The sequence below is a fragment of the Etheostoma spectabile genome, chromosome 5 (genome assembly GCF_008692095.1).
Source record: "Etheostoma spectabile isolate EspeVRDwgs_2016 chromosome 5, UIUC_Espe_1.0, whole genome shotgun sequence".
NCBI lineage: Eukaryota > Metazoa > Chordata > Actinopteri > Perciformes > Percidae > Etheostoma > Etheostoma spectabile.
The window spans coordinates 29,770,993-29,785,504 of record NC_045737.1 but is presented as its reverse complement, the minus strand read 5'-3'; the positions used below and the strand labels follow the sequence as shown (position 1 = coordinate 29,785,504).

At 41.5% G+C, this 14,512-nt stretch overlaps 1 protein-coding gene across 1 annotated transcript in view; it reads right to left on the bottom strand.

Annotated features, from left to right (window-relative positions):
- The window catches only part of galnt9 (polypeptide N-acetylgalactosaminyltransferase 9), a 113,886-nt gene that overhangs the window by 63,997 nt on the left and 35,377 nt on the right, over nt 1-14,512 (bottom strand). The window contains exon 4 of the mRNA XM_032516021.1: nt 7,736-7,910. Within this exon, the coding sequence (XP_032371912.1) occupies nt 7,736-7,910 (175 nt within the window). The remainder of the gene's footprint in view (nt 1-7,735; nt 7,911-14,512) is intronic.

Below are 14,512 nucleotides of genomic sequence, written 5' to 3'. Positions count from 1 at the left end.
ACAATAAGAAAACACACACAAATATACCACAACATGCAACAATTAGAAAACACACACAAATACACCACAACACGCAACAATAAGAAAACACACACACATTTACCACAACACGCAACAATAAGAAAACACACACAAATACACCACAACACGCAACAATTCAAAAACACACACAAATACACCACAACACGCAACAATAAGAAAACACACACAAATATACCACAACACGCAACAATAAGAAAACACACACACATTACCACAACACGCAACAATTCGAAAACACACACAAATACACCACAACACGCAACAATAAGAAAACACACACAAATATACCACAACACGCAACAATAAGAAAACACACGCAAATACACCACAACACGCAACAATTAGAAAACACACACAAATACACCACAACACGCAACAATTAGAAAACACACACAAATACACCACAACACGCAACAATTAGAAAACACACACAAATACACCACAACACGCAACAATTACAAAACACACACAAATACACCACAACACGCAACAATTAGAAAACACACACAATACACACAACACGAACATTAGACAAAACACACACGCAATACCAAAATACACACCCAACGCAACATTAGAAAACCACACAAATACACCACAACACGCAACAATTAGAAAACACACACAATACACCACAACACGCAACAATAAGAAAACACACACAAATACACCACAACACGCAACAATTAGAAAACACACACAAATACACCACAACACGCAACAATTACAAAACACACACAAATACACCACAACACGCAACAATAAGATAACACACACAAATATACCACAACACGCAACAATAAGAAAACACACACAAATACACCACAACACGCAACAATAAGAAACACACACAAATATACCACAACACACAACAATTAGAAAACACACACAAATACACCACAACACGCAACAATAAGAAACACACACAAATATACCACTACATAAGGGAAGTGTTTCCAGAGGACACTTTTAAGTGATACACACATGCCTCAACCATTGGTGTTTCAATCTGTGATCTTCAATTTTAAACAATTTCCGCCATTTTTTTCATCATTTAATTCATTAGTGAAGAGTTTAGATGTCGAATATAGGCAGTTTGAAAATCGTTGCCAAGTTGACATTTTGCTTCAAAGTTAGCCAGCTCTACGCTTGGACAGTCCCGCTCGGAGACCTCGCTCTAAGCTGAAGGTCTTTAAGACCGGTCTCGTACATAAGAGGCTTGTAATACGCTGCTGACGGATACACATGTCCATCATAAGATTAACGGGAACTCGTGGTAATGTTAGAATGAGATTTGTCCAGCTTTGTCTGCTGGTTGAAGTTAAGTCTTTCCTGAGCAGGCACGACCTAGAAAAAGCCATTCATGCTTTTATTAGTTCCATGTTGGACTGCTGTAACGGTCTCTATGTTGGTCTGAATCAGACCTCCATCTCAAGCCTTCAACTTTTGTCAAATGCTGCTGCTTAGCTTTTTAACAAATACATCTAGACGTGCACACATCACTCCCGTTCTCTACACCCTGCATTGGCTCCCGGTGCATTTTAGAATAGATTTTAAGATTTTATTGTTTGTTTTCAAGGACTTAAATGGTCTGGCCCCGAAGTACTTGTCTGACATTTTGATATTTAGTCCGATACACGCACTACTACAAATGCAGTTCTTTTTATTTCCAAACTCAAAATTCTGTTCAGTCTGGCTTTTAATGCGTAGCAGAACAACAACTTCATTCTCCTGTTTCTTTGTAACCGTTTCAGATTTTTACTGTTTTCTATGTTCACTGTTTCTATTGTATGATGTGTGTTTTTACTCTACCACACTTTGATACCTGCTGGTTGCTGTAAAGTGCTATAGAAATAAATGTTGATTGATTGATTTTACCTCCACAGCAGACTGGTCCGGTCCAAAAACACAGACGCCCTTTACAAAAAGGGCCGAAGACGCCTCCACCTGCTGAGGAGGCGGAGGTCCTTTGCTGTGTGCTACTGCAGGTCCTCCATCCCAGCAGCCGTCCGACTCTTTAATACAACTGGATGCTGTAGCATTGCTAGCTGATTCTGCAATATGTTCCATCACAGGACAATATTCCGCACTATGCATATTTATTTTTGTATTACTCTGTCACCTTCTACTGTGCAATATCCCATTTCTTATTCATCTCATCTATATATGTAAATACATATTACCAGTCTGTGTGTAAAAGAGGTTTTTAATTAAATGGGTACATATTACCATCATTACTCTTATTTTTTTGATTTATGTTTTTTTTAATATTCTTTTATATATTCTTCTATTTAATGTGTATTATTCCCTATTCTGTTGTGAATTTTTGAGCTGCTGTAGCAAGGGGATAAAGACTATCATATCTTATCTTGTGGCTTTTTCTATATATATATATTTATTTCTGTGTAGACTCTGTAATACCCACAAAGTATATTCTAATGATAAACCTTGGTTGTCTGGCAAATTAAAGAAACATAACTACTGCTATGTTCTTCACTTACGTACAAAACTTAAGTGTCATACTAAACGTACTTATTTGAACCCAAACCATGATTTTTTAAAATATCTAACCACATGTTTAAAACTGCAACCACTTCATAACATGCACCTGTTGCTGGTACAAGCAGAAAATATGTTTCCCTCCAAACGAGTGCAGTTTACATAACATCAGTTTTATTTTTAGGCAACAGGGTTGCACCTTTGGATAGCAGTAACACTGAGGGAGTTTAGTTCTAAATGCACACTATTCAATCCAGTTTTATTTGTAGTGTCAATTCATAACAAGAGTTATCTCGAGATACTTTACAGATAGAGTAGGTCTAGACCACACTCTATAATTTATATAGACCCAACAGTTCTAGTAATTCCACCAAGAATGGTGAGGAAAAAGTCTGTTTTAGGAAGAAACCTGGGACAGACCCAGGCTTTTGGTAGGTTGGGGTACCTGGTTGGGGTATTTGTAGTCACAAATAAAGAATAATGGAACTATGACTAGAAATAATAGTAGTGAGGATTGTTAAATATTAACCACACATTGAGTCAATAGTTACTGTGTTGAAATACCAACTTGAAAAGAGTTAAATTATCACTGTGGGGTGCCCTGATGGCTCAGTCGACTCCACCCTGCGGCCTTTTGCTTCATGGCTCTTCCCCCCCCCCCCCCCCCCCCCCCCCCCCCCCCCACCTTCCTTTCATGGTTTCTGCTGTCTTATCAAAATAAAGGCTGAAAATGCCCCAGAAAATATCTAAATAATAAAATAAAACGTATTGTCACTGTGGTGTGGTAAATGAACTCTGATCGTGTTCATGTGTGTTTGCTGTGTGTATGTGACATGCACATGACGGTGCGGTGTGTCTTTGAGAAGAATCTAAGCCCGCAGTGCCTCGAGCCATTTGTAAGCGCATTAAATCTCTGGAAATGTGAGGCCGTCCATAATCGTCCTCCTGGCTGGCTGTTTCACAGAGCAGCTCAGACGTGTACATGCAGAACACATATTAATATAGGCCAGGCTCCTGCCTCCCACAAGAAATGCAGATATCTAAAGAAAGTATGAAAAAGGTATCCATGCAGAATCTCAATTAATTATGGTGTCAGGGCTATTTGAAGTAGAGAGCGAGTTGCAGAAGCATGAACTGGAAAAGGTTCCTACTGTGCCATGTTAGATCCCACACTACTTCGACTGATAGGATACAAATGTAAAGGTGGCATAAATCTCTGTCTTTTCGGTGGTTTTGGAGATGTGCCTGGCCGGTGCTCTGTGAAGCACTAAGTATAACTGCAGCTTGCTTTCTCGTCTCCAGACAGATATAAACACTGAGCCACCGCCAGACACAGAGAGCGAGAGTAAAGACCTGATTTACTTTTGCTAGAAAAATATTTCCTCAGCCTTCAAGAGCTCAGAAATGTACGTACCATTGAATCCCACATATTACCACTCCACCTGCACGGCATTATAAACAGATATAGCTCCATGATATTACCAAAAGGAACTGACATCAAATATGGCTGTGCCAAATATTACATATTTTACAATTATAGGAGGCGGAGGTTGGTTTTCATCCCTTTCTTACTATTATGAATTACACCAGATAAACTCACCGGGTCACATAGCGGCAGAGCATCCCACATTCATCAAAGTGTTGCTTTGTGAAGCGTGCATTTCATTACAACCTCCCTGCAATGCCAATCTTATCTCCAGCACACACTGAGCAGGGAGGGGCTGCGACGCTTCTAATCACTAATCATTAAGAACCTGAGATTGCAACAGTGCAGGGACTTTAAAAAAAAAACTAATAAATATCAATTTCCCTGCTCTCCCCTCTGCAGCTGCATGGTAGCACACAGTCCTAATTACAACACGCTCCCATTTCCTGCCATTAATCCTGTTTATTGACAGAGCATTCAAAGGGAAACAGGTCCTGTTTGGAGCAAAAGAGGCTAACCGTGGATATAAAGTGTTAGAGATGGATTATGAACATATAGCTGATGCAATACCGCCTTAATGATAGGCAACGATTTCATATCCTCATATTAAAGCAGAGCAAAGCTGTGGAAAACTGATTCCATCACTGCTCTGGTGGAAACCGCTCGCTTCTCAACCCCATAAAGCAACATGGTGTAAAGGAATGGGAAACAGCTGTCAAGTGCTCTGTACAGTATGCTACAATTATGTTGGCTTTAACAGTAATGCGAAGCAGCGTTACTTTCCAGCTGCAAATGTGCTGCACCGCAGGTGGAATGCCATGGCGATGAATCACAGCGCTGCAGCTAAGAGCTGGCAGCGTAGTCTCCGGCTCCGTATGCACAGGCATTGTGTACAAGGTCATTGAGGGAGACTCGCCACAACATCTACAGGAGCCATCCATCTCACTTATCACTTGACTGTGCAGTGGTGAATAATCATATTATGATAAATAGGGGGCTTCTTCCATTGTAGCAAAATAGATAGTGTAGATACCACAAGTCAATCTATCTGAATAAAGGAGCAGCAAAGAATGTTTGCAGACGTACAGTAGATAATAAATGCACACACACACACTAAAAAGATAACTAAGCAGCACAAAGAAGGTTCTCGAAGATGCCTGTCATCGCCTCCATTGCAATGTTGCTTTAGCCAGCACCTATTTGTAGAAAAACCACAGGGCTTCTGCTCTACTTTTAATCGACTCCTGTAAATAAAACAGCACGCAAAGCAAATCAAAAACTCCGGAAAAAGAAGAAGAAATCAAGGCAGCGGGTTATCAAGGGAACATGGAGGCGAGTATGTGGGTGAGGGTGTGTGGGGGGGGGAACAGAAAAGAGAGGTGTGAGAAATTCACACAATGGCAGCAGGTGAACTAACTCAAAGGAAGTATGCCGACACAGCCTCGGCATGTAGAACAAGGGGGTGGTGACGGCAAAGCACAAGAAGTGAGGAGGAGGAAACCTACATGGAGGTGAATGGGTTACGTGGGGGCATGAAAGGCAAGTCTATTTTTTAGGAAAAGCAGATGGGGAAACAGATGACGGATCACCACGGTATCAATCATCATCAGTATTGCACCTAGGCAGTGATGCAACTTTCTCCCTGAGTGCCGTTTGTTGGCTAGGTGTGTAGCAGGCAGCGTAGAGAGCGGCAACGCTCAATGCGCATCAAATCACTACAAGGGTTACAAGGTCACTGTAATAAAATCAATAACATAATACAAGCAGGGTGGTGCTCAGACTGTGTTTTCATGTCATCTTAACAAACCAGAGAAAGGGACCCTACAAATATTTATATATATATATATATATATATGTATAGTTTACCTGTTAATAAAAAGCACATAAAGCTTGCTTTCAGCTGGCATGTCGGTTTCCTGTTTTCAGGAGGCATGATGTGTGGCAGTATTTTTGGTACAGTGTATCTGAATCTGTTTATTTCACATACAGTGGCTAGAATAAGTTTACACATCCAGGCTAAAGTTGATTAAAAAGAGGAATAAAAAAAACATCTTTTGGAAATTGATCTTAATGCCTCAATTCAAAACAATTTGGAAAATCCGACCTTTAAGGACACCAATTTTCTTTGTGAATGAATAATGTATTCTAAATTAATAAGTGTTTTTCCTTAAAATACAAGGAACATATACACCCCCCTATGTTAAAATACAGGGGCATAAGTATACACCCCCCTATGTTAAAATACAGGGGCATAAGTATACACCCCCCTATGTTAAAATACAGGGGCATAAGTAAACACCCCCCTATGTTAAAATACAGGGGCATAAGTATACACCCCCCTATGTTAAAATACAGGGGGCATACAGCAGAGTATGAGGGCCCTGACAGTACCTAGTTAAGGACTACTAGCCAGTCAGGAGCAGAGTTTGAGGGCCCTGACAGTACCTAGGTAAGGACTACTAGCCAGTCAGAAGCCGAGTATGAGGGCGTGCTATGCTAGCAGCTAGGTGAGCATTATAACGTTTGTCTCTGAAGTAAAGGCTGGACTACGGTAGAGCTGTTTGGAGCAGGTTGTGAACCTGTGGTTTCTGTTGGAGATGGAAAGTACTTTGGGGGGGGCTTTGGGCTTTTTTTACTTTGTAAACCTATAACCTGCACAAAAAAGATATATAACACAATAAAGTAAAGGGAAAAAGCCAGAAAGCATAATATGAGCACTTTCAATCACACAAAGGTCAAGGGCTTCAATATCAGATCCCAAGATAAATAAAACACCTGCACAAGTTATGACTCGAAGAAGTGGGATGTTTGGGACATATCTTTTGACAACAGTGGGGGTAAAATTAAAAAAGGCCACAGAAAGAATTATGCTGCTTAGGCTTTTTTGTATGTGTTGGCAAAACAATTATTAATCTTTGTTTACATCCCTGGTATCCAGTTAGCCAATACAGGCTGAAGTTCATCTAAGGACACTGTAAACTGTTGATAAGTGGAAGGTATCTCTGTGCTATCCTCCTCCATCCCTCCTCCTCTTCCTCCATCGCTCCGTGTCCCTCTCCCGCGTCCCCGGCAGCTTCCCAGGGAACAAAAGCTACACATCATCTTCAAACACTGACAGCATGACAGACTCAAATTAGGTGCCAATTACATCCATTTGAGTGACTTGTTTGCTGGGAAAACTTAAGCAGCAGGCAGACATTGGACTGAGACCCCCAGAAGTAATTTCATATCGCAAACTAAACCCAGCGCCTGCAGGTAAAATCATGTCAAAATGCTCAACATTTTGTGCTAACTCTTTAATTACACTCACTCACGCCTTCGACACTGTTTGGCTCTCTCTCTCTTTCTTGTCATAATTTGCTGGACAGCTAGTGTCATTTAAATTGGGCTGTCTTTTTATTCAGTTTAAACCAAAAGCCTTTTACTCACAATATAATGGATGCCAGAGTGGAAAGCTTAGCATACTGTATATTATAATAATATCTACAATTATATAGCTATATTATAATCTTTAGCACCTTTATCTCTTTTTAACGATAAACCCTTATTAATAATAAGGGTAAATGTGCTGAAAAGTGCTGTCTCAGTTAGAATTGACCTGTGTGTAACTGCTTGGGGCAGACAAAACTGCATATTTCAATAATAATAATTATAGTAATCTCACACGACATGCTTCTGCTGATAGGAAAAGCAAACCACAAAGACAGAGGTGAGAAAGGACAGAGGAACAGCTCAGACCTTGCCGTGTTAAACATGACCTTTTCTTACCAGCCGGTGTTAAACTCGACGTGGGCATCGAAGAAGCCGACAACGGGAGCCGTGGCCGCGTTCCAGCCGTGTATCCTGGCTCGGATCAGGCCCTCCCGCTTGCTGTTCCGCACGATCTTCACCAGGCCCGGGTAGCGTTTGTTCACATACTGGTCCAAGTTGTATTTCAGCTCCACTGAAAGAGAGCACAATAGAGAAAATATATCAGATGACAGGGTTAGGACAATAACCATGAAGCTGTAGCAAAGGATAATGTGTTTCCAAGATGGTTTTGGTTAAACTTGCCTCGAGTCTTTATGACAGGACTGTAAAAAAAAATGAGTGTCATTAGCTACTTAGCTGAGCCCCGTCACATGTTTCTTTAACCGAATCCTAAGACTCCAGACCCACATGATATGTCTTCGGTATTCAACAAGCAGCTGGTCTATGGTTGGAGGTACAGGATCATCAATACCTAGCTCAAAGCGCCCATATCATTTTAACTTGGAAAAAAACCCTCCATGCTGTTTTGAGTGAGATCCGGTTTCTGAATGTCCTCTGTCTTCAGTCTCCAGGTGAGCTGTTCAACATCTGTACGGCTTTCTACGTCACTAACCGTAGCACATGTTAGCGCTAGCATGCTAGCTCATTCTCAAGGGCAAAACACTGCTCCAACAGCCACTAGTGGACCATAAGCTCCAAAAAAACTACTTCCTGTCCCTGTTGTGCAGGTATTTCACAAGTGGCCCTGGTCTAGAAGAAGTCTCCCAGCCAATCCTGCCTTGGACTGACCAAAACTGGAGAAAACGTTATCTAGTTGATGGGATCTTGCCAAGCTACTGAGCATGTGCAGCACCCAACAAAGATAGTACAGAAGGGAGATGTCTCACTCTGGAGCTAAAACAGAGACCTAAACACACAGGGTGAAAACAGGATCTGCAGTACAACAAAAATGTGGTGTTTTTTGAAAATGAAACCATGTAAACCTATTCTGGTCTGACCTCGAAATACAGCTATGAACCTGAAAATGAGCAGAATATGGGCGCTTTAAGGTTAAACAGGCTGCTGTACAGTGTGACTACTGTCTCTTATGCATTCCACTACTGACGTCTTTATTCCAGCTGTCTGTCCTCATCTGCTCTCTCAGACAAGTTTGGCTGTCATGACTGGGAAAAAAAAAAGTTTTCCGAATAAACAGCCAGTTGCACAAATTGCTGTCTGTGTTTCATTGGAGGATAGATTGCTGTTTGAGCTGCTCCTCTGGGTTACTGCTGAGCGTTCCACTTTCTAAGAGAGAGATTAATAGGGACGCTTGTGGCACACCGTCTCTGAACAGCATCCACACCTAGCTTCTGACTGTGGCTAGCAACATAAATTAGTCAGTGAAAGTAGAAAAATGGCAGCCTAATCCCGTCTGTGTGACTGAGGAGAGGCAGGGAGTGGAGGGATTGTAAGGAGTCTTTTCCTAGCTGAAGGTCTTAACACAGAGCGGTAGCTGCTGCAGGGAGAGAGGGGGAATTTGGAAGCAGTGACCCGTGAAGCAATCGGGCGTTAGCATTTGACACCAAATTAAAGCAACCACTGATGGGAACTTTCTTTGTTTCTGTCTCTCCGTCTGCGGATGGGTTGTTCCTTTTTCCAATGGTACTTTTGTGTTTAACGTGAACAAATGGGCAGCAGGGGGCTCGAGTAGTTCAACAGCTGGCTGCAGCATTTCTTTGTGGACTTTGAATGTTCCCCTTGTGTCTTTGTGGTTTTTCTCCCACTGTTCAAAGACATGCTGCCTGCAGATGTAGTTGAACTTGTCTAAAGTACTGTAGCTCAGTGTAAATTCTTTTAGGAAGACCTAACTATTAAGTAATGCACTCCTGAATCAAATCAGCTGTTATCCTAATAAATGTACATTGTTTCCTGCTGTGTATAGCTGTCGCATATCTGCAACTAGTCTCTCCTGATTGACATGTATCTCAGTGTAAATCCTTTCAGGAAGACCTCACTCTTAATCAGTGCTCTACCTAACTCGGATCAGCTGTTGGAGGCGATCACCTTTCTGCTAAACCAATCAGAATTGTACACAAATGGCAAGGGCCAATCACAGAGTCACAACCCTGCTTTAAATCTGTTTGTCTTGCTATCAGCTGTTGTTGCAGGCAAAGAGTGCAACCCTCCACCCCCTGTCTAGATTCCATCGGGGGGGGTCTGATGGTTCCCTATACATACATATGAAATATTGATATAGCGATGGAGTCTTATCCCCAAAGACTCCTGATTGAAATAGTAGTGGTGAAAGATAAAGCTAGGACATTGATCATCAAGAATCTAATGAGGTGTAACATGATGAATATGGCAGTCAAAGGGGGCATCTTTTATGTGGAACTATTACTTTTACTTTTAATACTCCCAAGTGCTGATAGGTTTTCTGAAATTTTGTTGAGTTTTAGTAAGTTCTTCCACTATTCTACTAATAAGTGACGATTTTAGAGAATTTCAGATTTAGGCACTGAGCTAATGTTCTTTTATCCAAAGTAAACCTGGTGTTGGGTGACCTCTTCCACCCACAAGAAGTTCCAAATCAAAAGAAAAGCAAAAATATAACAAAAAAACAAACATGTAGTGTCATAAAAGGCAGTTCAGAGCTGGACTCATCAAAGCTAGACCTTTCCTTTTTTATCTCTTTGTTATAAAGCACCACAGAGCCGTGGGTACAAATGAGCACGCTGTTAGCATTTAGTACTAATGACACGCAATATCATTTAGGAACTATGCAGTTCAACTTTACTGCGTTCCCATTTGGATCAGACAATGATTGAAGCTGCACTGCGCCTCCAGAGACCTCGGAGCTCACTTCTGTTTGCACTGCTGAAGGTTTTGAACATGAGGAATGCTGAGGAAAGCCGTCTGTTTCCTTTTGCTGCTGTGCAGCATTAAAAGTGGTACATACTTATTTGCAAGAGCTGACAACATTGTTTGCTATTTTTTTTTTTTCATTTTAGGGTTGGCACCCATAATAATCTCTACCAGAGATGTTCAACAGGGGGTCCTCAGTGTTGCTGCAGGGGGGCCACCAAATTATTTTTCGATAGTTAAAAATAATAAAAAAATAAAATTATATCTATCTCTCTCTCTCTCTCTCTCTATATATATATATATATATATATATATATACACATATATACTATATATATATATACACACAGAACATACAGTATATATATATGTATGTATATAGATATATACATATCTATATACATACTGTATATACCGTTACACACACACATATATATATATATATATACATACTGTATATACTGTATACTATACACATATATATGATAAAATCTCTGAAAATATATATTAACATGAATCCATCATATTATTTGTAAAACAACATTGATGATAGGCTTACTGGCCTATAGAGAGGTAGATATGCTCAGATACTGTTGGGCGTATGTTTTCACTGTGCCACATTTTAATAACATAAAATAATGAGTGATGATTATGTCAAATATTATTTTGATGACTTATTATTGTATGCAACATAAAAAGGTTTCTGTAAAGGCTTTACGCCACCCTACACATTATTGTGGGCACAATACTATATTTAGTAGAGGTCTCTTTTTCAGCTGAGGGGTCCTTGGCCTAAAAAACATTGGCCCCTGCTCTATACCATTTTACAATATAAATATGAGCTATGCACGCCAGTTCTTTTGTTTGAGGTTTGGAACCTATGCAATGGGTCTCCTTCATCATCGGCCTACCCTGCAGCTACAATATGATAAAAGCTATTAGAGAGTAATAATTACTGGGCTTTGCTGGGAAGGAGAAAAGTTATGGGTCTCCCTCTGATCCTAGCAAATAAAACATTGGACTGCATCCATGGGAGGAGAGTTATGGAGCAGGGAATACATTGTAAAGGACTAGCAGTGAAACATAGCTGAGGATAAATAACTATCCATCATGCTATGAATTTAAAATGAATGCTTAGTAGACGCAAGGAGCACCATTCTTTCTTCTGTCGACACGACACGATTATGGAAGCCACTGTGTTAGGGATAAATAGTAGAGAGGTATTGAGCATGCTTTTGGTTATTTAAACTGTAGTAAGGCCCTAGAGTTCACTTACATGCTGCAAAGCCTGAATTATAGCCTCCCACATGCTGACTCCTACATGCTCACTAACTAGCAGTGTACCTGTGTTCAGTCCAGCAGGGTCAGCCTCAAAACGGGTTTATAAAAAAAATCACAAATGCACCAAATGCAGGATTTGGATTGGACTGAATATTGGGCTTTTTTATTGGGTTTCTGCCAAACCTTAGAATTTTTTTACACCAAACTGAACCCTACGCTTGCACTAGGCGCGCTACGAGGGTCGTAGGCCGTTGATGACGGGAGGTGTTTACGTGCAGTAGGTGGAGCGTTCATTGTACTAGGCTGTGAGAAAGTGAAACTGGAACTCGTGAGCAGAACAAGTGTTTGGCGGTACTTTCAGTCAAAAGTAGGCCATTCAAGTCCAGCTACATGTTCAATTTGCAATGCCAATTTGTCTCGTGGTGGCGAGCACCCTAAACAATACACAACATCGTCACGGTTACAACATTTGGTATGAAACATCCGGAAGAATCCGAGTTGTGCATGAAGGAATCTCCAGACAGCAGCCAGAATGCAGCAACAGCAGGTACAGCAAAGGAAGGACGGGCACAGCACAGGACGTTGTTTACTTCATTGATAGGATTCGGCAGAATCTTAACAAATATATTTTTCTAACAGAGGATTTGTGGACTGGTCTCAGCCACTGATACGGAACCAGGTCTGAAATTGATGGTGCTCCTCAATCCCAAGCAGACTAGTGACGTTACCTAACGGGTGAACTGGCTCGCCGCGAGTAATGTGATGTTCATTCAATATTCAGCAACATTGTAGCCAAAAGTAAAATGATACTCCTCATCCTGGCATAACATGCCCATGCTGTGAGACAGTATAAGCCCTTCACTATGAGTGGGGAACATTTTGGCTCCAGACCTGTGCATTGTGGGAATAATCTGTGCAGCGGCATATCAGCGAAATGGAGCTTATCCACCACACACACACATTTGTTGGAAACAGCACGATACCTACTCTTAACAGTGTCACATCCACTTCATTTAAAATTCTGCTCCGGCAACAATGCGCCTGATTTTTCTCTGAATCACTGACGGATGAAAACAACCATCAGGGATACACTCGCTAAACTGAAATCTATTCTTTTCCTCCGCTCTCTCTTTTCATCACTCCTCCTCAATTGTTTGACTATATTAATTCTAACGCTAGCTGATTGTGTTACCTGCTAGCTGATTGTGTTATGCGGTGCACTGATGTGTGAATGCTGGTGTCATCCAAACTGAGCAAAATTGGACCAAGTGTAGATCAGTGGATCGTAAATAGAGACTGAATTGGTTCCCGTGTCACGATGTGACAGACAGATTTCCTGCAGGACGTTAATGAGCAAACCCACCGATCTTTAATCAGATTTAGCCTATGCAATGTTTAAAGTAATTCAGCTCCACTTGAAATTATTAACACAAGCTGTACTTAACTGGTCCTTAGTTTATATCCTGTTTTCATTATATGAATCATTGACTTATCAATTTGGTGGAGGTATTTGCTGGAATTCGATCCTGTAGGGCTCATTAAGCCTTTCTTTGCTGCTAGCATGGCAAACAACAATGAAATTGGAGTTGGCCTGCACCACACACACACACACACACACACCACACACCACACTCTCTCTCTCTCTCTCACACACACACTCTCTCTCTCTCACACACACACACTCTCTCTTTCTCTCTCACACACACACTTTCTCTCACTCACTCACACACACACACACACAAACACACACTCTCTCACACACACACATTCTCTCTCTCTCAATCACACACACACACACTATCTCTCTCTCAAACACACACACACACACACACACTCTCTCTCACACACACTCTCTCTCTCTCTCTCTCTCTCTCTCACACACACACACTCTCTCTTAATCTCAAACACGCACACACACACACACACTCTCTCTCTCTTTCTCTCACACACACACACTCTCTCTCTTTCTTTCTCACACACACACTCTCTCTCTCTCTCACTCACACACACAAACCCACACTTACACACACACACACACTCTCTCTCTCTCTCAATCACACACACACACACACTATCTCTCTCTCAAACACACTCACTTACACACACTCTCTCTCTCACACACACTCTCTCTCTATCACACACACACTCTCTCTTAATCTCAAACACGCTCACTTGCACACACACACACACACACACACACCTCTCTCTCTCTCTCACACACACACCACACACACACACACACACACACACCACACACACACACACACACACACACACAACACACACACACACACACACACACGACTTTAGCTGATCCGAACGCTGGAACCAGTGGTGTGAATAAACCTCTCAGCCCCCATTAAATGTCAGCGGCTGTCCCAGCTAAGGAAATGTGTCACGACAACAAGGCAAACATGTTTCCTGCGCGTGATTTATTATGCCAGGAGTGTGTGTGGCTGTACCTCCACTCATCTCACTGAGCCTTGTTCAAACGAGAGGGGACAGAAAGATCCATCCAGAAAAGGTCAAGCAGTCCAGTCTGCATGTTAATTGTCTAATGTCACAGCAGACAGGCTCCCAGGAAACAGCTCACGCTTCTGCACGAATCATCATCACCGCTGGTAAACATACAGTACGCGCCGCCGACGTCTGTGTCGACTCCCGGGCGCT